Below are 19,819 nucleotides of genomic sequence, written 5' to 3'. Positions count from 1 at the left end.
GGGTCCAGGACATTTTAAACATCTCAGCCCTGCTGTTTAGGCCGCTAAGCCATCCCCAGCCCCCAGCTTATAGTTCTGAGAACAACGGTACTTACAGGTACAGGGCTCACCGCTGTGCCGAGGCAGCTTGGGCTCCATCACCCAGACTCAGTGGCAATCGCTGCCCAGCCGGGGCAAATCAAAATGTGAGATGTTCCCCCCGACCCTTAGAAGGCTGCCCTGCCCGTCTCATCAGCTTATCCTGAGCCAGGTCTGGCAACAGGCAGGCTGTCCACGCTGGCTCGATGTGTGCCAGGCACGCTGTGCCACCTAAGCAGTGATGCCTTACATAGGGCACTCTGTGTAGACACGTGAGCGGAGAGCGAATGTTCCTGCACCACTGATCATGCACCACCACGCAGGGGAGGGAATTGCTCTCTGCTGTCCATACCAGTGGCTGGGATGAGGCGTTTGCCAATTCCTCCTTTAGTCCATCCCAAGCATGCAGCCTTACGCAGACAGGCAGGCACGGCACCGTCACTGTCTTGCCCTGGTTAGTCACTGCTCCAGCAAGAGAAGACAACTCAGAGCAGCTCAAGAAACGCAGGCTAGTGGTTAGAGCAGGGGACTGGGAGTCAGCATTCCTGGGCCCCATTCCCGTTTCTGCCAGCGACTAGCTGTAGGATGCAGTGACAGTCTCACTCACCCTCTACGGATGGAGTTAATAGCTCAGAGTGGGGTTGCAGCTGAACTTTCTGCTTTCGAGAAGCAACGCTGCCGACGGTGAGCTAGTGGGACTAGGGGCAGCGCTGAACTCTAACTGCACCTGCTGTACACGGGTACATTGTGTATGGTGGCAAGCCCTGGCTTGGGAGGCTTCAAGCATGCGTGGGGCGGAAAGTGGCAATCACCCACCAGCTGGATGCAGGTTTCAGATTGCAAGCATCAGGCTAGGAGCCCTGCTGCTTTGCTCACAGGAGTGAATGGAGGGGCGTTTGCCTAAATGGCTCCAGATCAGGGGTGGCACTGAGCATTTCAGCTGGTAAAGTGCAGGGTAATGCCTTCCCCACAGGGCATTATTGTGGCTTCACTGGCAGTACCTGCAGAGCAGTTGGTTATTGATCCCATCATCCCCCATTTGAAAGGGAAGGAACCACTCCCGTGAAAACTTGTCTGTTCTCCTCCACCTTGCCACTGACACTGCACCATAGAAAGTGGCTCTTTTGGAAGAGCTGGTTGTCAAAATGGGCAGGTTGCGTTTCAGACCCAGACTCTGCTCTCAGGGCCACAGGGGCCTGGATTCTCCATCCCAAACGAGAATACAGCTGAGAAACAGACCCCCCCCCCCACTAGAGCATAAGAGAAACCCTGATCCGCTGTTAATCTGAGGCACAGTCACTAACGAGGGCTGAGACAATGGTTCCGCACAGCGGGGCAGCGATGCCTCGATATGTTCAGCAACAGGGTTCACTCCACAGAGTTGAAGAATTTATAGCCAGCCTCTTGGTCAGAAGAGACAGCACCTGCCGCTCGCACACTAAATCCAGTCATTCAGGGAGCCAGGCACCGAGAACACTTTCTAAGATTTCCTGAGGTGACTGTGAATGGCCATAACTGGGCGTTAGCCAGGAATGGTCAGCTGGTGTTCCCTGCTGTCTGCATACCAGGAAAGGTGTCCCCTGTGGCAGACCCTAGCTAAAGGAAAGCATGCATGGCAGATATAACTGGAGCCATTTCTAACTGGCGCAGATCACTGAATAGACCCCTGCCATCCATTCAAGTTCACAACCCACAGGGGTTGATGGGAGACCAGCTTCCCTTGTCCTTCAAGCACTGAGACGATCAAGTTCCTCTCCCCTCAATCTGCCTCGCCTGTTCTGAAAAGCTGCCTTTTCTCCTCTCCTAGACGCAGCTGGCCGGGGGGCTGGAGTCCGAACCTAAAGACCGTCTGGTGAATCACTTGGCTCTATTCCTGGCTATCATGGGGCTAAGTCTGTCCTATTACAGCGTCCGCCAAATGACCAACCCAGTTAAAACCCCACCAGAAGAGTGAGGCTCAGCCATGTAGATGGAGTGCGCTAGATCTAAGGAGATGCCAGCAGCTCTGAGGTGGTGGTGGGGACTAGGTCTTGGGCTCTGGTTTTTGCTCTGTGACATCATGCTCCAGTCCTGCTCTCATACTAGGGTCAGCTACATTCTCCTTCCTTGGTCTGTAGTGAAAGGTTAGTCACAGGCTTCCCTCACGCTGCTCTCCTGGACCCAGGCTAGAAGGATAGCTAGAAAGCACCTCCCAACTTGCTTTCTGCTGGCTTGAAAGGGAGCACTCGGTACATGCTCTCTGGCCCGTCCCACTTTTCCTAGCCTCACTGTTGCTGTCCAGAGTCCTTGAGTCGGTGAAGCAAACACACCTGTCACACCCCTTGCAGAGTTTCTCATGGAGTTACACCAGTTTGGGCCAATGGATTTTATTGCCAAGTCCTACCCTGTTCACTGACCACCCCAGCACCTGTCCATGCTCCGCCCTTCCCTAAGCCACTAAATGAAAGGCTAGACCATCTCCCTGCAGCTCTACCAGAGCTCATGACAGAAGGCTGGGGAACCTACGGGAGGCCGGATTCTAAACTTCAGGGGGAGGTGTCCCACTTTACACAGAAGTGAGATCCGACTCAGGCCCTGTGGAAGGCAGAAGACAAGACTCATTCCCACAGGTTGGACATATATACACAGTAGGAACTGAGGCTGAAAGGGTAGAAGGCATCCTCCCAGGCCAGGGGCAGGATACACCTTGGCAGCTTATCTGTCACCCTGGCTTACGAGACTTCCAGCAAGAGGTTCCCAGACAGCAATTTCCACCTCACTGGCTGCACTTGCTTGTCCCTCTCTAAACCAATGCGATGGGGTATGACAGGCGGAATGCGCTGCATTGACAGCGAGAGACACTGTTACACATGGTTGACTGGGCCCTTTTATCATCTCCTCCCCCAACCCAGCTCAGCCAGGAGCGCTGCATCATAGGATAGCAAAACAAGCTGGAACAAGGTCATTGCCGATTGCTGTTATATAAGGGCGCAAACAATGAGATGGCTGGGACCTAAATCATGCTGTTAAACTACAGATTAGAAAGGGGGATTTTCAAGAAGTCGGCCAGTCTGGACGTTAACTACTTAATTGTAGCAATTGCGTGAAGACACTTTCATGGAGCGATTAGTTCATGTCTCTTCCCCCCACCCCAACCAGGGACAGGTCCACTTCACCTTCTCAGACAGCATCAGGCTAATCTTCACACCCATCACCTCCCTGAACACTTCTCCAGCTGTGGCCCGCCTGCTAGGATTAAGCTCCTAACAGGGAAAGCGAGATATTAATACAAGACATTTCTAAATTTTGGATCATCTGTTTCACCTTCCCTTATGCCTGGGGAGGAAAGAATGGAGGAAATAATTTTGTCTGTGTCAAATAAATCCCTTTATATTAAGTGACCTGCCTTGTCTAATCCCTGCCCACCTCCATGTGGCCAGTAGAGTATACATGGTCAGGTGAGAAAAATGTTACAAAGACCTGGGGTGGGATCCCCACCTTTGGGAGGAAAAAAAAAAGAATTGAAGATGTTTAATCTTCACTGACGCACTGCAGTGGCCGGCATTCGCTGAACTTGCTTTGCAGGGATTTACAGCAGATAGTGATTCCCCACATTCCATCCTGCAGATCCAGCGATTACCCTAACACAGGCTATGTATTTTCTAGAAAGCACCTCCCTGTTTGACGGGCTCACTAAAAATGCAACACAGATGCTCAAGCCAAGTACCCAGCTATGCTGTGGAAGCACATTGGCATGTACCAGCCATTATCATCCTACATCTGGTGGAACAGGGCTGAATTTGTTAGTCTCCTACCTGTAAAGTGGGTCAGCGCGGACTCTGCCTACCCTCTCTATGAGCAGTGTGTCCCTTCTCTTAGGCGACTGATCTCACCCAAAACAGCTCCCTGGCTGGAAGATCTCCCACAATCAAATGACTGTCAGTGGGTTTTAAAGAGTTTCATATCCAATTTGTACCCATCCCTAGCAATGTGACGAGGTTAGGATCAGCTGGGTTGTGGCAGTCTTTCAGCGGACGCCTCTTGATAGAAGTGAAGCAGCTTAGTAAGTCATCCTCCCATATCAGGGAAGAGTTAACTAGACGCACGAAGAGGGCAGAAAGGAAATTGTCTGAGATGTGAGAACATCTGCCAAAGGAAATTAAGAATAAATATAGTGGGAATTTAGCAGTGACCAAGATGGAGGCTGCTCAGATCTCTTTTCTAGATACCCCACAAACAAGGATAGGCTACTTCAACCAACTAAATTCAAACAGTCACAATGAACAACCAAGCTGGTGGGATTAGCCCCAGTCCAGGTAGCTAGTTGGTGAAAGGGCTGTTTTTGCTAACACTTCAGCTGAGCTCATTTTCCAAACTGAGTCCCTACAACTCATCTGAATCAGAGAATATTAGGGATGGAAGAGACCTCCGGAGGTGTCCAGTCCAACCCCCTGCTCAAAGCAGGACCAATCCCCAGAGTTTTGCCCCAGATCCTTAAATGGCCCCCTCAAGCATTGAGCTGGGTTTAGCAAACCACTGAGCTATCCTTCCCCCCCGCCCCCCCCCGGATCTGGATCAAACTGGCAAGGAATGTTCTACAGCTCATTCAGCAGCTGCCAGCTGGTTTGTTAAAATAATTAGATGGGTGATTACAGAAGCCACACTCTGAGCCAAGAGCTGCATCCACTGCTTAAAATACCAACACAAAGAGAAAAGGCTGTAACAATCAGGTCAAATATCACAGCAGGACATAGCTCATCCTTTCCCTGGATCTCTGCCTGCACTGTATGTCCCTGTTGCCAATGAGAACATAATGCACAATATCTGCCAAAGCAAGAGGGTCCAAAGGTCTCCACTGGTCTGCTCTTGCTGAAAAATTAATGAGAACAGCTGAGAGTTTTTATGCCTTGCTGCAGGGTGAGTGTTTTTAAAGACACTTGCTGAACTCAGAAAAGATGCTGCCACAAAGTGGGGCTTTAATCAAGGGCACTTTCTAATGGATCAGAGAACAACCTCTGGGCCTCCCTATTCAGCCAGATTCCTCCATCTCAAGCGGCTGAGTTTGTACTTCTATCTTCTTTGGAGGAATGTAGGATCCCATCCCAGCTGCTCTCTCTGCCTCCTCCTGGGTATAAGGCTCCTCACTCAGCTGCTTCAGTCTAAAAGAGGAAGAAGAAACCCAAGAGGCACATGAGTTGTGATCTTTAATATTCCCCCTGTAAGTTGAGCACTTTAAAAACTATCACAAACCCACATCAGCTAGAGCCACATTTGACATTGCCAGGCACATCCAGACTAAGTCTCAGGTGCTCAAATTTCAGAGTCGAATTGAACAGCAGTGGGAAAGCTATCAGTGCTACACCACCTGTTCTGTGACTAAATGGACACTTTCAGACACCAGCTGAATTAAACTATCTTTAGAAGACTCAAGGAGCCATGAAGACTGGTGAGGTGGGAAGAAGAGATGGAAAAACAGATTTTTCAAGTAACTTTTTGAAGGGGAAAGGGAGTAGGTGTTTCTTATTCATAAGAACCCCAAATAAATCAGATTTTCTTTTCATACTAATAGGCTTCTATGAAAAATATGCCCTCATAACAGAATTTACATTACCTTCTTTTGTGAACTTTAGATTTGAAATGTTCCTTCATGCTATTCAAATCTACAAAGTATCGCCTGTTGGGAGAGAAGAAAGAAGTTCAAGCAGTTGAAAACAATCCTGCCCTTTCCATGAAAGAGTTAAGAACTAAACAGGAGGCTTTGGAGACTCTGACTGAAGACAGAGTTGAAGGCCATTATTGACCAAACACTGTTTCTATCAGAAGGTGGGGAAAGAGGCCTGATGAAGTTAAGTATTTGCTCCCGGGACCCGCTGTACAAACATGGGGGAAGGCAGACAGGCTCCGGCACCTTTTCCCAGTTAGCTCAGGGGACTGGGCCCTCTGATTTCAGGGCAGGCCCTGGGAACACTCCCCTCACACCACGCAGGCCATGGGCAGCCCCTGTGCCCGCTGTGGTGGATGCACTGCAGCTGGGCTCCCATGCCCGCCCCCGCGACAGGCGCAGCAGGAGGGGCAGATGGACCGGGGTGGGGGGGTCCCTGGAGGGGCCACTGGGACGCCCCCAGTAGCCCCCTGTTCACGCGCAATCCCCCCCCCCCCGCACTCTCACGCACGCGCAGTGCAGGCAGTAGTGCTGCGCGCTCCCGGGCATGTCCGGGTCCGGCTCCTGGTGCAGCAGCCGGGCCGCGTTGTCCGGCCGCAGGTCCCCGTGGATCTGGTCCAGGTCCCGGCGCCGCCGCTTCGCTTTCCACTGGCGGGCCAGGGAGCGCGCCTTGTGCGAGCCCGTCTGACGGGAGCTCCGCGGCGCCATGGGGAACCCGGAAGAGACTGGGAGAGAAAACGGAACAACCTCGTCCTCCCCTGCTTCCGCTTCCGGCCGGCGCGGGCTTGTGACCTCATCACAGAGCGACACCCTGCTGTCTGGGGAGCGAGCCCAGTGCGCATGCGGGAAATTCACAGGGCCAGAGTGAATGCTGAGCTGTGGATAGACGAACAGAGGCGAGGGATCATCGCTGTCCATCCTGGCTAATAGCCATTGGTGGACCTACCGTCTGTGAGCCCTGTTTTAGTCTTGGCTTTCACAACATCTTCTGGCAAGGAATTCCACAGGTTGCCTGTGCATTGTGCAAGAAATAATGACCTTTTGTGTGTCTGCTGCCTATTAAATTCATTTGGTGACCCCTAGTTCTTGTGTTATGAGAAGGAGTAAATAACACCTCTTTATCTACTTTCTCCACACCAGTCATGATTTTTATAGCCCTCATCATATACCCCCTTAGCCATCTGTTTTCCAAGCTGAAAAGTCCCAGTTTTATTAATCTGTCCTCATACGGAAGCTGTTCCATACCCCTAATCATTTTTGTTGCCCTCTTCTGAACCTTGTCCAAATTCAATATATCTTTTTTGAGATGGGCTGACCACATCTGTACACAGTATGCAAGGTGTGGACGTACCAGGAATTTATATAGAGGCGACATGATATTTTCTGTCCTATTATCTATCCCTTTCTTAATTATTCCCAGTATTCTGTTCACTTTTTTGAGTGCTGCTGCACACTGAGTGGATGTTTTCACAGAACTATCCACAATGACTCCAAGGTCTCTTGAGTGGTAACATCTAATTTAGACCCCATAATTGTATATGTATAGTTGGGATTATGATTCTCAAAGTGCATTACTTTGCATTTATCATCATTAAATTTAATCTGCTATTTTGTTGCCCAGTCAACCTCTGATTGGCTGCTTTTTCCTTTTCTGCCAATCAGAGCTGCTGTGGGAAGTAGGATCTGCAATCTCCCCGGCCCCAGCAGGCCCCATTCTTACAGGAGGCAGGTAGGAGAAGACAGAGTTTGGTGGCTTGCGGGAGTTTTATGCTTCCCTGTCCTCTACTCCTGTGACAAGGAGAGGGCTCTTGTGCCTTCTCCTCTCCCTCCTTCATCTCCTCTCCCTGGCCTGTGTGAGGGGGGTGAACTGCAGGAGGAGCAAAGGTGAGCCAAGGTTGTCCCACCTCCATCCCTTTTGACATCAACTGGCACTGTGTTTAAACACGGCAGAGAAGAAAAGGAAAGTCGACACCGAGAACCGTTCATTTAAAGCAAAGTGGACTGACGCTTACTGTTTTATTTTGCCACAACGTCCAAAGGGTCAACCAGTATGGTTAATTTGTACAGAGACTGTTAAATGTGGGACCTCAAATGGCACTACAAAATGAAGCACGTGGATTTGGACCTCAAGTATCCACTAGGCTCCCAATTAAGATCAGACAAGCTCGCTTCATTGAAGGATACATATTTTCTGAGCACAAATATTATTTCAAAGGCTACTTGTGCTCAGGAAAAGGCAACTGAAGCATCACTGAGATATGTGTAGATAATGACAAAACACAAGAAACTTTTTGCAGATGCAGACATGGTTACTGCAGCTGAAGTCCGTTTTGCGGAGAAGAAAGACAGTGTTGACGCCTTCAGACAACTGCCACTTTCAGACACAACAGCTATTAGGCATACTGAGATGATGGCACAAGACATTTTCAAGCAATTGTGTATGAAACTGAAAATGGGAAAATTTTCCATGGCAGTGGAAGTGTCCCATGATATCAGGAACACAGCACAGCTAGCACTGTATGCCCGTTTTTTTATGGAGAGAAATTTGGGGAAGAGTTGTTGTCCTTTATACCGTATAACAGTTGCACGCCCAGCAAAGATTTGTTTTAATTCTGTTCAAACTGTTTTGTCTAATAAAGGTCTTGATGTAACTCAGATTGTGTCAATTGCAACAGATGACGTTCCTGCATTGATCAACACTCACAGAGGGCTTGTGAAATGCCTGCAAGAGCTGAACCCCAATTTGATTTCCTGTCACTGTGTAATTCACCAAACAGAACTTTGTGCGAAGCTTAGCAATGAGGATGCAAATGTATTGTCAATGGTGATTAAACTTGTCGGCTTCCTTTGGTCCAAGTCATCACTGCAACACAGACAGTTCAAAAGCTTTCTGTCAGAAGTATCTGCTGATTACAATGACCTGTTGGTTCATAATGACATCCGCTGGCTGAGCAGAAGGCAAGTACTAAGAAGGCTATGGGAAATTCGAGTTAATATGGAAGAATATGTACATAACATTCCAGGGAAAAAGACAGAAGAGCTATATGCATTTTTGAGGGATGCCGCAAGCATAAGCATCCTTGTTGATTTGACAGCCCACTTAAATGATTTCAACTTAAAGCTACCAGGGCAAAATCACAACATAGTGGATCTCCACAGCAGCGTCGCCTCATTTCAAAACAAACGGAGTCTCTTCAAAAGTGATTTGGAAACTGGGGAGATGCGGCATTTCCCAACGCTGCTAAACTGCCGGGACTCTGCAGACGTGACTCAGATGGCATCATCTCTGGACAGACTTCCTCAAAACTTCCCACAGAGGGTCCCAGAATTTGAAAGCATTAAAGACATCTTCCTGTTTGTAAGGAACCCATTTGTGGTACAAGCAAATGGCACTTGGTGTGATCAAGCAAAAGCATCCTTTCCAGATGTTGAGAAAGCGAAACTATAGCTGGATCTTACTTATTTACAAACGAATGAAGTGCTTAGGGTGCAGCATGCTGAAACTACAGCTGAAACTTTCTGGACAATTCTTGTGCTGGACTCCATGTATCCACACTTGCGGAAGGTGGCATTTAACATTTTGACTATGTTTGGCTCGACCTATGTGTGTGAATCAGCATTCTCAACAATGAACAAGATTAAATCCCATATCGCTCTGTTCTGACTGATAATCATCTGTGCAATTGCCTTCATCTTGCATTGACTGAACTCACTCCAAACTTCAAGGCCCTTGTCCAGCAAAGGACCTATCACTTTTCCCACCAATGACGATTAGTATAATTATACATTATTCACACATATTTTATTTTAAATTTGAACTGCTGTATAAAATTACATTTTCAATAGCAGTACTACAGTTTTAACAGGTATTTCACAGTAATTATTCATGAGTCTTTTTAATACATGTGTAAGTGAGTGTGTATGTGGAAAGACTTGAATCATAAAAGATAAAGAGTTTGTGTGTACTAAGTGTTATTTTCTTTCATACTCTGATACTTATTAAATAAACCACAAAAGTTTTGAATATGTTTTTCTATCTCTATATATACATATATATATATTATGCCTATAATAATCTTATTTGACAAAACACATTCAAAACTTAAAAACAGTTGTCTGAAAGTGTTTTAATGCTAATATTTGCATCTATTTGACATTTTCTCTATGTACTTTCTCAAAGTCTCAGATGTAATTTATTACATTTTTCTTGGAGGTTATTTTTAGGCTATACAGTGGTTTGATTTTATTTTTCATTTAATGCACTAAAAATATAAGCAATAGGCCCTTGGGTATATTACGTAGAACTGTATGTGTTCATTGAACAGTGGCACTTAGTGTGAAAAATGTTTCTCTGGAATCCGGAGCTTAACTGTACCTTAAGCAAGAAATGTGGACCTTGGCAAAATAATTGACTATCCCTGGTCTAAACACTAAGCACATTGTTATAACTCTGATACCTATTTTAACAGTACTAATGCACAGGTGAGCCAGAAGAATTCCAGCTATATATTTGTCGGTGTCCAGGAAAGGCATGATTACCTGTTCTGTTCATTCCCTCTGAAGCATTGGCCACTGTCGGAAGACAGGGTACTGCTTGAAACCATGATGTGCCCTGCCCCTTGCTGTGTATTAACAGCTGTAGCCTCCTACCCCAGAGGTGGGCATGCCTGCATGGTGGATGAATGCTCTCTATAAATAAGCTCTTTAAGGCAGCTTGGCTGAATGAAAAGTGATACAGACAGGTGCAGTTAGTAGTAGTATTCCACCCATATATTGAATGATCTTGAAATCCCGAAAAGAAAACGTTGGGAGAGCTAAACACACTCAGTGAGTCTGACTTTGGCTTTCCATTTCGGTGAAATCAAGAGCAGGCTTTTGTGGGATGGAGCCATCACCGGGTCCTGTCTGGCAGGAAATAACAAACTGTTGTATGTATCAAGCAGGCAAGGTCCTAACAAGCTTCAACAGGACTTTATTTTTACAGTGGAAACCTCTTTACCAAGCTGCTGCTGCACCCTCTGTAACTCTCACTCAGCCTCCTCAACTCCTCCCCCGTCCTTCCTGTTTCCTGGCCTTGCAGACTCCCAACAGCCAGTGCTCTGAGTTCTAATAATTACAAGCAACATCTAAACACCACGCAAACCTAGAAATGTGGTTGTGGATTTTGATTTTCTGAGGTAATAGTGTTTGATTGGGGTGTGTAAATTCCCCCGCAGCGTCTGCAACCTTCTACTTCCCCCGCAAGGGGAGAATCTGATACTGACTAGAGAAGCAGTGGTCCAGCCTGTTCTGCTCTCTCTGCCCAAGCAAAGTGAGGCTCAAAAGGCAAACAGCACAAATGGTGGCAGGGTTTTAACCTGAGGGTGATCTTTGGAATGGGGAGGTGCATGGCTGCCACTTTGGGTGAGGTCACTGCTGCACTGCGCTGGGGGGTTCTCAGCATGACTAAACGCCACTGGAGGTGGGTGTCTTAATGGCATGAAGTGTAGGAACTACAGAGTCGTGCCTTTTGGATACATCTGTCAACCCACAACAAAGGAGTGGCCATCAGTCAGCTAGCCACCTCTGATCACATTACCTCTCTGCTTAGGAATCAATAATACATACAGGCACATAGTGATGGCAGACAGACCTCTGGCATTCACAGTGCAGCTAAGGTAGGGTGGCAGAACAAAAGACACCCCTATACCAGACATCAGGGTCTTGCCACTCTGGACCACCAGTGGCCATCTGCTTCCACGTCCCTTCATCTCATGTGTGGCAGGCAAGAAGCCCCTTCCTCATAGACTGCAGCTAGCTGCTCTGCTGCTACTCCAGCTTCGAGTTCTCCTCCCTCGTTAGCAATTTGCATAGACCCAACTCCAAAAAGCTTTTGGTCCCTGAGGGGAAACTAAATCCGTGAATGAGAAGAGGTGGGTTTGCAGGGCCGGCGACTCCTAAGGAATAATTTAGCTGCCGGACGCTATTTTCAGCTGGTTGCTGAGATACTGTGTTCCAGGCACCCTGTCTCAGAGGGGATCAGTTACAGGCCACAAACAATGAAGTGTAATGCAAGAGCTCAGCCAAGCTGGGATGACACTGTCTGCAGGCCCCGGGAGGGGGTGGGGGCTGCACAAGCACCTCACCCTGGGAGCTGCAAGACGCTACAGGGGCAGGGGAACAGATGGTAGGCAAGAGACAGACTTTTATTGCAAAGGGACATAGATGCTGACTGGCCAGGCATAGACTCAAGGAGTGGGATGGAGACGGTAGCTGTGGCCCAGGAGAGAGCCTCCTTTGGGAACAAGACAAAGGGGATGCATGAGGGGCTAGAGAGAACCTTCTCTTGGGGGCAAGATATGGAGGGAGCTGAAGGACAGGGGACAGCCCCTCCAGGATCAGGCGGCGAGAACTCCCCACAAGCCCACTGACCCTGTGTCTAGGAACCCATTGGCATTCTGGGTCAGACCCAGATCAAGTTCCTCTTTGTGGTCTGAACTGCATGTTGAAAGAGGCCCCTGCAATTTTAATGAAGACACCAGATCCCAGCAAGCCCCCGCCGGTGCCAGGTACGAGTTTGCAGCACTCTCCAGCATCCCGCCAAGTCCTCGATTCCCCGCGGAGCCCTCAGAGCCGCCGGGTGTAGCTGTGCAATGGCCCCTCACCCCTGCCGTAGGCATGCTGGGCACAGGAGCTGAGCCAAAGGCTGCCAGGCACCACACAGACAGAACCGCCTAAACTACAAGGAACCTGCTTGTCCGGGTGTCTCCTGCTACTGGCTGCCACTGGGCCAACCTCCTGGCTGCCACCATGACTCAGGGATTCTGGAAAGTCTACAAGTCCAAAGTGCTGCAGAGTCTGGGCAGCGAGGTGCAGGAGGAGGAGTTCAAGGATGAGGTAGGGACGGCCCTGGCAGGGGCCTCCGGTCTCTATCGCTGGCCATAGGGGCAGGCAACAGGGGTTCCTAGCTTTTCTTCCCTGAGCCCCCGGGATCCCCGCACTACCCCCAGCTCCATACACTCTGGTACCCTGCGTCCCCAGGATCCCTGCCCAGCAGCCAGCTCTGCCTGCTCTGGCACTCTGAGCCCCCAGGATCCTCACACAGTCCTCGGTTCCACCTGCTCTGGTACCCTGTGCCCCTTGGATCCCCACACAGCTCCTGGCCCCATCTGCTCTGGTACCCTGAGCCCCCGGGATTCCTGCCCAGCCCCCAGCTCCACCTGCTCTGGCACTCTGAGCCCCCAAGATCCTCACACAGTCCCCGGCTCCACTCGTTCTGGTATCCTGTGCCCCTGGGATCCCCACACAACTCCTGGCTCCATTTGCTCTGGTACCCTGCACCCCTGGGATCCCCACACAGCCCCTGGCTCTATCCATTCTAGTACCCTGAGCCCCCGGGATTCCCGCCCAGCCCCCAGCTCCACCTGCTCTGGTACCCTGAGCCCCTGGGATCCTTACACAGCCCCTGGCTCCATCTGCTCTGGTATCCTGAGCCCCCAGGATCCCCACCAAGCCCGTGGCTCCTCCTGCTCTGGTACCCTGCGCCCCTGGGATCCTCACACAGCCCCCGGATCCACCAGCTCTGGTACCCTGAGCCCCCAGGATCCCCACACAGTCCCCAGCTCCACCCGCTCTGGTACCCTGTGCCCTCAGGATCCCCACCCAGCCCCAGCTCCACACTCTCAATCCCTTTGGCACTAGCCTTTCCCAAGCCACGTTGGAGTTTATTCATTGATTCCCAGACTCAGAGAGTCACAGCACACAGCACAGCCGCTGCTGCTGCCATGTCTAGTCTCTGGCAGGACAACGGCCGTTGGGGTCCCTACTGCTATGGACACAGCTAGTGCAGCAGCCACCACGCTACCTGCTGCTGCTTCTCCTTCTGCTGTTCCTCCCTCTGCTGCGGCTGTTGCGGCCTGTGGCAGCCAGTCACTTTCTGGCACCCGGCGTTTGTGCCCCGGCAGCCGCCAGCCACTTCAGTCGCTCTGCTTGGCTTGCCCACCCTGCCCCGGTTTTTGGCAGGGCTGCTGGGATCTGCATTCTGGGTACTGACAAATCATTCAGTTAAAAAGAAAAATCAGATCCGAGCAATTTGGAGAGTCTCGGGGTGGGGCAAGCAGGATTGGGTTTGTGTCCTTCAGTGCAGCGAAATACTAACCGAGCCCTGGCCCCTGTCAACTCAGCACTGCTTGCTACAGAGCAGGGAGAAGGACCAGGGGTAGAGGGGTCGGTGCTCTAGGGGTCGCTGAGCTCAGAGCAGAGACGATTCTTTTAGCATGGCAGATGGGGCATGGAGAGACCTCGCCTGGTCACTTTATCTTCAGTGTGGCCAAATGGTGTGATTTTTGGTGTTTTTCTTAAAGCGCCAGCTCCTGGAGTCAGGTGATAACGCAAGACTCTCTGCTTCCATCTAGTCACACAGGGTGGTTTGAAGCAGGCTCAGATTAGCCAATGTGTACTTGCACAAAGCCCCTGTCTCAGAGAGGCTCCCCAACCACTGGAAAAAACATTGGTTATGGTAGAAGTGGGGGAGGATTGAGCACCACTCACTTAGGTTTGGCCCAGACCCCCCTAGACAGATCCTGAAGCCCTAGGCAGCTGCCTGGTTTGCCCACAGCTAGTTTCTAATGGAACTGAACTGTCTAGGTGAAGGCAGGTGAGGAGACCCCATTTCCATAGTGTGTAGGACCCCCGAATTCTTTGATCCCGCCCTGGTTTGAGGGCTTGACCTGATTCTTTGCAGAAGGTGAGCTGCAGAAGGGAGCTTCTGTTCAGTAGGGAATAGACAGGAGATGCCACAACACCGAGCCTGGGTCAAACAGTAGGACAAGGAGCCCTGCTAGGACCAGGGCCAAACGACTGAGGAATTCTGCTGGAAGCTCCTTGCACAGGGAATAGTTAGTGCATGGACCAGACCGAGTCCAGAGGCAGCAGCTAGAGGAGGAGGAGGAAAAAATGACTGGGGGGAGGGGAGCCTAGGGGGTGAGAAATCCTGTTGCTAATTCCACTCACCCAGGGACAGGGCCAGCCGGTCTTTCCAGATGCTGCCTTGTGGCTGATGCTGTGAGTTTGTTTCAGGGGGATAACCCCGAGCTGGTGGAAACCACAGATGCCTCGGTTCTGATGGAGGAGGGATCAAACCCCATCTCCCAGCTGGCACGAAGGGTAAGGCCTCCCCTCTTAGGCTCTCCACCTGCCTCCCAGAGCGGCCGGCTCTCTCTTAGCATCAGACCTCTGGCTCCAGTCACCACACTCCAGCCGAACCAGCCTGGGGCTTCTCTGCTCACTGGGATTGTTTTCAGGAGTCTCTGTAGGTTCCAGTCTACCCTGGAGATTTGCCTGGCTTTCTGTCGCCCCCTCAGTGCCACCGCGTTGTAGGGTTGCCAACTCTGACTGAAGCTATTCCGGGAGATTTTTTCCCCCCACCAACACAACATAATGTCATTTTCTTAACATATCCCATGAAACTCTCCTGGATGGCTTTCAAAAGTCACCGGGAGATTGATGCCAATGCTGGGAGACTCCCGGCCAATCCTGGAGGGATCTGTGGCAGCCCAGCACTGAAGTACAGTTTGTCTTGCTGCAGCATGTAACAGGGGCTTTGTCTTCACTGCAGTGCACGCCCGGAGACAAGGGACAGGCGGGCCCCACTGCAGTGGAACGAGGCGAGGCCAAACCCTGGGCGTGGGGGCTCACCTCACCACAGTGTGGTACAAACAGCCTGGGCCCCATCTCGGCTAGGAGAGCTCCGCGCTGGGAAGAAGGCAGTGGAGCTGTCGCCTGGCCGAGAGGGCAGTGCTCCGAGGGGAAAGCCGGATGCGGGATTAAACGTGCAATACCATGTTGCGGGAAAGCAGGCAAATCAAACCAGGCAATTATAAAGAGGACGCAAGCCCTCTGGCTCTAATACCAGGGTTCCCCTGGCCACAGATTTCTTTAATGAATGTGAATTAGCAGAGACCGGTGCGTTTGATTTGACCGTAGCCTGGTCTTTCTTACACGTGTCCTTAAAGAAACAGCCCCCTCCAAAGGTAGACAGCAAAGCACCAGTGCTAGTGCAGAGTCTGGCCTAAGGCAAAGTGGTCGCAGATAATAGAAAGGGACAGCAGATCTACAACCACAAAAAAAACAAACAAACGTCATTTGAGTGCCCAGATCCCCCTCAGGGGCATTTTGCCTGTCTGCTGGAGGCCCTGATCAGTGGCCAGGCATGGGGGCTGCTTCCATGTCGGATCACAGCTTCAGGGGACTCCGAGAGCACTGAGTGCTCTAGAAATTAGGTGCTGTGTTGTGGCCCTGGGTGCCCAGCTGTATCCAGGCATCCGTTACACTGGTTGTATCTTCCCTCCAGAGTCAGCCATCCCCTCCCTGGCCCAGCCGCATTGGCTCTGATCAGTCTCCAGCCATCCCGGCTCGAGCTGCTCAAACCTTCACCCCTTTCCCACCCTGATGGGCAGAACTCCCCGTGGGAGCCTTCTTGCTGCAGTGGGTGGCAGGTGCCCATAAACATGTGGAGGGGGTGGTTGAGTCTCGTGGGGGACAGGCAGTGTGAGTGTGGAACCCTGTCATATGCCATCATAATGTCTGTGCTGTCCTTCTATGACTGAGGTTGCCCAGTCCTGGACCCGGGCCTCATGGCACCAGGTGCTGTACAAACAGACCACAAGGCTGGTTCCTGCCCCAAAGAGCCTACACCCAGCCTAACAAAGATGAAAGCAAACGCCCCCTCGCCTGTGGGCTTCCGGGGTCTCTGCCAGCTGTTCCTCACCTGCACAATGACCAGTGAGGTCACTCAAAGGGGGGCATGGAAGACAAGGGGGCAGTGGGCATGCAAAAGGCTGAATGGGGCAGAGACCTCCCTTCTGAATCTGGTGTCCGTCCCCTGCCTAACTTGGGACGAGGGGCTGGAGTGGAGACTAGCACTGCTCTTTTGGGGGTGGGGGGGATGCTGAGGTTGCCAGAGGAGGAGGGTGATGCTTTGTGGGGTGTGTCCTTGAGGCTAGTCTGTGTGCGGAGGAGGAGAAGGCAGAGGAAATACATTCCTGCTGCGTCAGTCCCGTAGAGCAAAGCTTTGGGGCCTGTTGATGTTCCCAGGGCCCCACATGAGCTCGGCCAAACCACACTAGCTCCACTCCTGCCTGGACCTGGGCAGCTTCACTGACCAGTGGTTTCCCTCTCTCTGCTCTGCAGGTCCAGGGGGCTGGCGCCAGAGGCTGGAGGAGCATGTCGTCTCTGTTCAGTAGGGAGGATGAGCACAAGCTGCTGACCCCCGAGCCCTGCGCTGACCAGTAAGACTGACGCTCGTGTCTGGGTCATAACGTCTCCATCGGGCTCCCGTCCTTCTAGGCAGTGCCCAGCTAGCCATGGCTCAGCTTATGGTAGGGCTGAGGGTCTGCCACAGGCCTGAGGACCAGGCTGAGGGGTGGCTTTGGGGTGAGACTGAAGGCAGCGAGGCACAAGTGAGGTACAGAGCAAGGATGCATGTACGGCCCTGTGAGACCTGAGCTCTCAACCAGGCAAGGGGTCCTCTCAAGTCCAGGATCACAATGATCCTGTTGTCATTGACCTGGATTCCAGCGAGGGCTTAGGACTAAACTCATCCCTGCTGTACATGGACCCCACTGCCATTGATATCAGTGAGAGCTACACCTGCTTATCCCATGGCTGAGTCTGAACCCGAAACTGTGTCCTACAACAGCCCCCTCGGCTATCTTCCCACCCCTGCTTCTACTAGCCAGGGGACATGATACACGGGCCACTCAGGTGGCCGCCGGTGAAGGCTGAAGGCAAGAGAACCACACCCTGCTGCTGTCTTGTCCTGGTCACATCCATGTGGAAGTCTGTCCAGGTGATTCCAGTCCTGGATGCGAAGTGATTAGATCTAGAGGCATTTCCTGGCCCAGGAGCCAGCGTAGGAGGAGAGAGAAGAAATGACCTGGAGATTCACCAGGTGCCTCAGTCACACTGTAGAAAAGTGACCCAGTTCCCATGTGCTCCTTTGCCTATGTGGAGACCGTTCCAGCCTCCTGCCGGGGCAGCCTCGGTTCGGCCCCAAGAGCCAGCAGCTTTGCATTAAGAAGCTGCCTGTCCTCTATGTGCAGATCCTCCCAGGCCAGGAGAGTTCAAAACCCCCGTTCTGAGCACCCCCAGTCACGTAGGCAGGGTGATCCTTGAGCCCAGCAGCCAGCTGTTCATCACCGTGCCCACATGCCTTCAGCTGTGACTATAAAACCCAGAGCTGAGCTGATGCTTGTGTTCTGGCCCTGTGCCTAGGAATGGGGGCTTGCGTTCAGGTAGCCCCCGTGCCTTAATGAGAAGCCACGCCCTTCCCAACCAGGCTGGTTCAGTAACATCTGCTGAAGGGAAGCCTGTGGCTCAGGGATTCTTATTAAACTACAGTCACATCTGTGCAAATCAGCCTCTCTCTCTCGTGCTCTAGCAGCCTGCCAGACACCAGGACTTGGCATCCTGTCTGCCACTCCCTGGATCATTTTGTGTGCCTGTCTGTGCCTCTCCTATACAGGCTCAGTCTCTTCCTTGTATGCTGCAATACTGCCTGACTCCCTCTTGCTGCTCCTCTCTCTCTTTCTCTCCTTGATGCTCTCCCCTGCAGCATGCTGTGGCTGTTTTTCCTCTCCAGCGTGTGTCCGGATCTTTATGCTCAGATGCTCCCTGCCCCCTAATTTCCCCATCTCTTGCTTCCAGCCCCCTGGCACCAAAGCCAGCAGAGTCACCGCCTGCAGGGAAGATGACATCAGGGTTCTGGGATGTCTTTGCCACCAAGTGGCAGCAGTCCTCTGCGCTGGACAAGAAGATGGCCCAGCCTGAGTTCAGCGAGCCAGCGGCCGAGTTCAGCGGGGCACCAGGGGAGCCCCCGGGAGAGGAGCCCACCTATTCCAACAACGGCAGCGATCTCCAGGAGCCAGAAGAGGGCACCTTCAAGTGGGGCTTCCTGGTCAGCAAACTGGCTGAGATAAGGAATAAAAATGCCCCCAAGGGTAACTAGAGTGGAAGGACCTTTCCCGTCAGCCTCAGCACAGGGCCCCTCGCTCACTCGGGAGGAGAACACTCAGCATTTTAACCCTTTCCCTCACTGCAGAGGAGCCAGCAGCACCGTCAGCCTAGAACACCCACAGCGTGGCTGCAGTACCCCGCCTCCCACCCCTGGAGTCTGTCCCTGTGCGCTAAGGGGCTGGACTGTTCAGCGGCTGATACCTTCTCCCTCTGGGGATCCCTCCCAGCCTGCCCTGGGGTGGAGAGACTAGAGCGTCTCACCGGCTTTCCCACTCTCTGAGTTCTGCAGTTCACACAGGGACACTGGTCGCCCTGGGCTTTGCTCACTGGGATACCAGCTGGGCCTGAGAACGTGACTGGGCATGGGGAATCCAGCGCTCTGATGCTGAAAGAGGGACCTGCAGGGTTAGCCTGTCCTGGAGCCTTGTTCCCCTCGCCTTGGGCCAACAGCGGCACTTGGATTGGGAGTGCAGAGCTCGGGGTAGCTCGTACCATGTGGGCATCTCGGGGACACAGTGGAGGTCCAGCTGGCACCCATCATGCCCAGAAGAATCATGTAGGTAACGCATTGAAACTCAGCTGAAAACATCCCCCGGCTGACCCTGGCGCAGCACTGGCCTCTTTGCATGGTATGGATGAGGTTCCCACTGCAGGGAAGCTGTTGTCAGAGCGAGGTCTCCATTAAGCTCCCCCCTTGTGTTCTGTACCATTTGCTCCATCAGGGAGAGATTCTGGGATCACTCCCGTCTGTGACACATCTCACAGGGCTAAGCACTCCCTACCCGTACTATACAACATGCTCGCAGCCTAATGGCTAGAGCAGGACCTGGGCTGCCAGGTTCTTGTCCCTGCTCTGCTATTGACTTGAATTGCGTGACTGTGGGCAAGTCCTGTAAGCTCTTTGCACATTTGAAATGTGAGCAAGAGACTATCTGCTACCTCCCAGGCATGGTGTGAAGTGACTGGGCTGGGCCTGCCCCATGGACAGAGCAATTCATGTACCTAGAGCGCTGTGTGATCCTTGCATGGCTGCAGGGGAGGAAGCCCAGAGCCTGAGGAGCTGCAGTTCTGTGTACTGGGATTTCCCAAACCTGGCAAGCCAAGACT

At 51.8% G+C, this 19,819-nt stretch overlaps 2 protein-coding genes across 2 annotated transcripts; one reads left to right on the top strand and one right to left on the bottom strand.

Moving 5' to 3' along the window:
- Nucleotides 1-5,008: 5,008 nt before the first annotated feature.
- ZNF593 (zinc finger protein 593) lies at nt 5,009-6,456 on the bottom strand. Its single transcript, XM_030538872.1, has 3 exons — nt 6,231-6,456; nt 5,669-5,731; nt 5,009-5,216 (listed from the first exon to the last, which is right to left on the bottom strand). The coding sequence occupies exons 1-3, from the start codon at nt 6,425-6,427 to the stop codon at nt 5,087-5,089; spliced, it is 390 nt and encodes a 129-aa protein (XP_030394732.1). The 5' UTR covers nt 6,428-6,456; the 3' UTR covers nt 5,009-5,086.
- Nucleotides 6,457-12,150: 5,694 nt separating this feature from the next.
- Nucleotides 12,151-19,517, top strand: C20H1orf232 (chromosome 20 C1orf232 homolog). Its single transcript, XM_030539134.1, has 4 exons — nt 12,151-12,595; nt 14,777-14,863; nt 16,889-16,986; nt 18,404-19,517. Exons 1-4 carry the CDS (start codon nt 12,509-12,511, stop codon nt 18,702-18,704), a joined length of 573 nt encoding a protein of 190 aa, XP_030394994.1. The 5' UTR covers nt 12,151-12,508; the 3' UTR covers nt 18,705-19,517.
- Nucleotides 19,518-19,819: the final 302 nt, after the last annotated feature.

This window comes from Gopherus evgoodei, chromosome 20 (assembly GCF_007399415.2).
Source record: "Gopherus evgoodei ecotype Sinaloan lineage chromosome 20, rGopEvg1_v1.p, whole genome shotgun sequence".
Lineage (NCBI taxonomy): Eukaryota > Metazoa > Chordata > Testudines > Testudinidae > Gopherus > Gopherus evgoodei.
The sequence above is the reverse complement of the archived record's forward strand: the minus strand, read 5'-3'. Positions and strand labels throughout refer to the sequence as shown.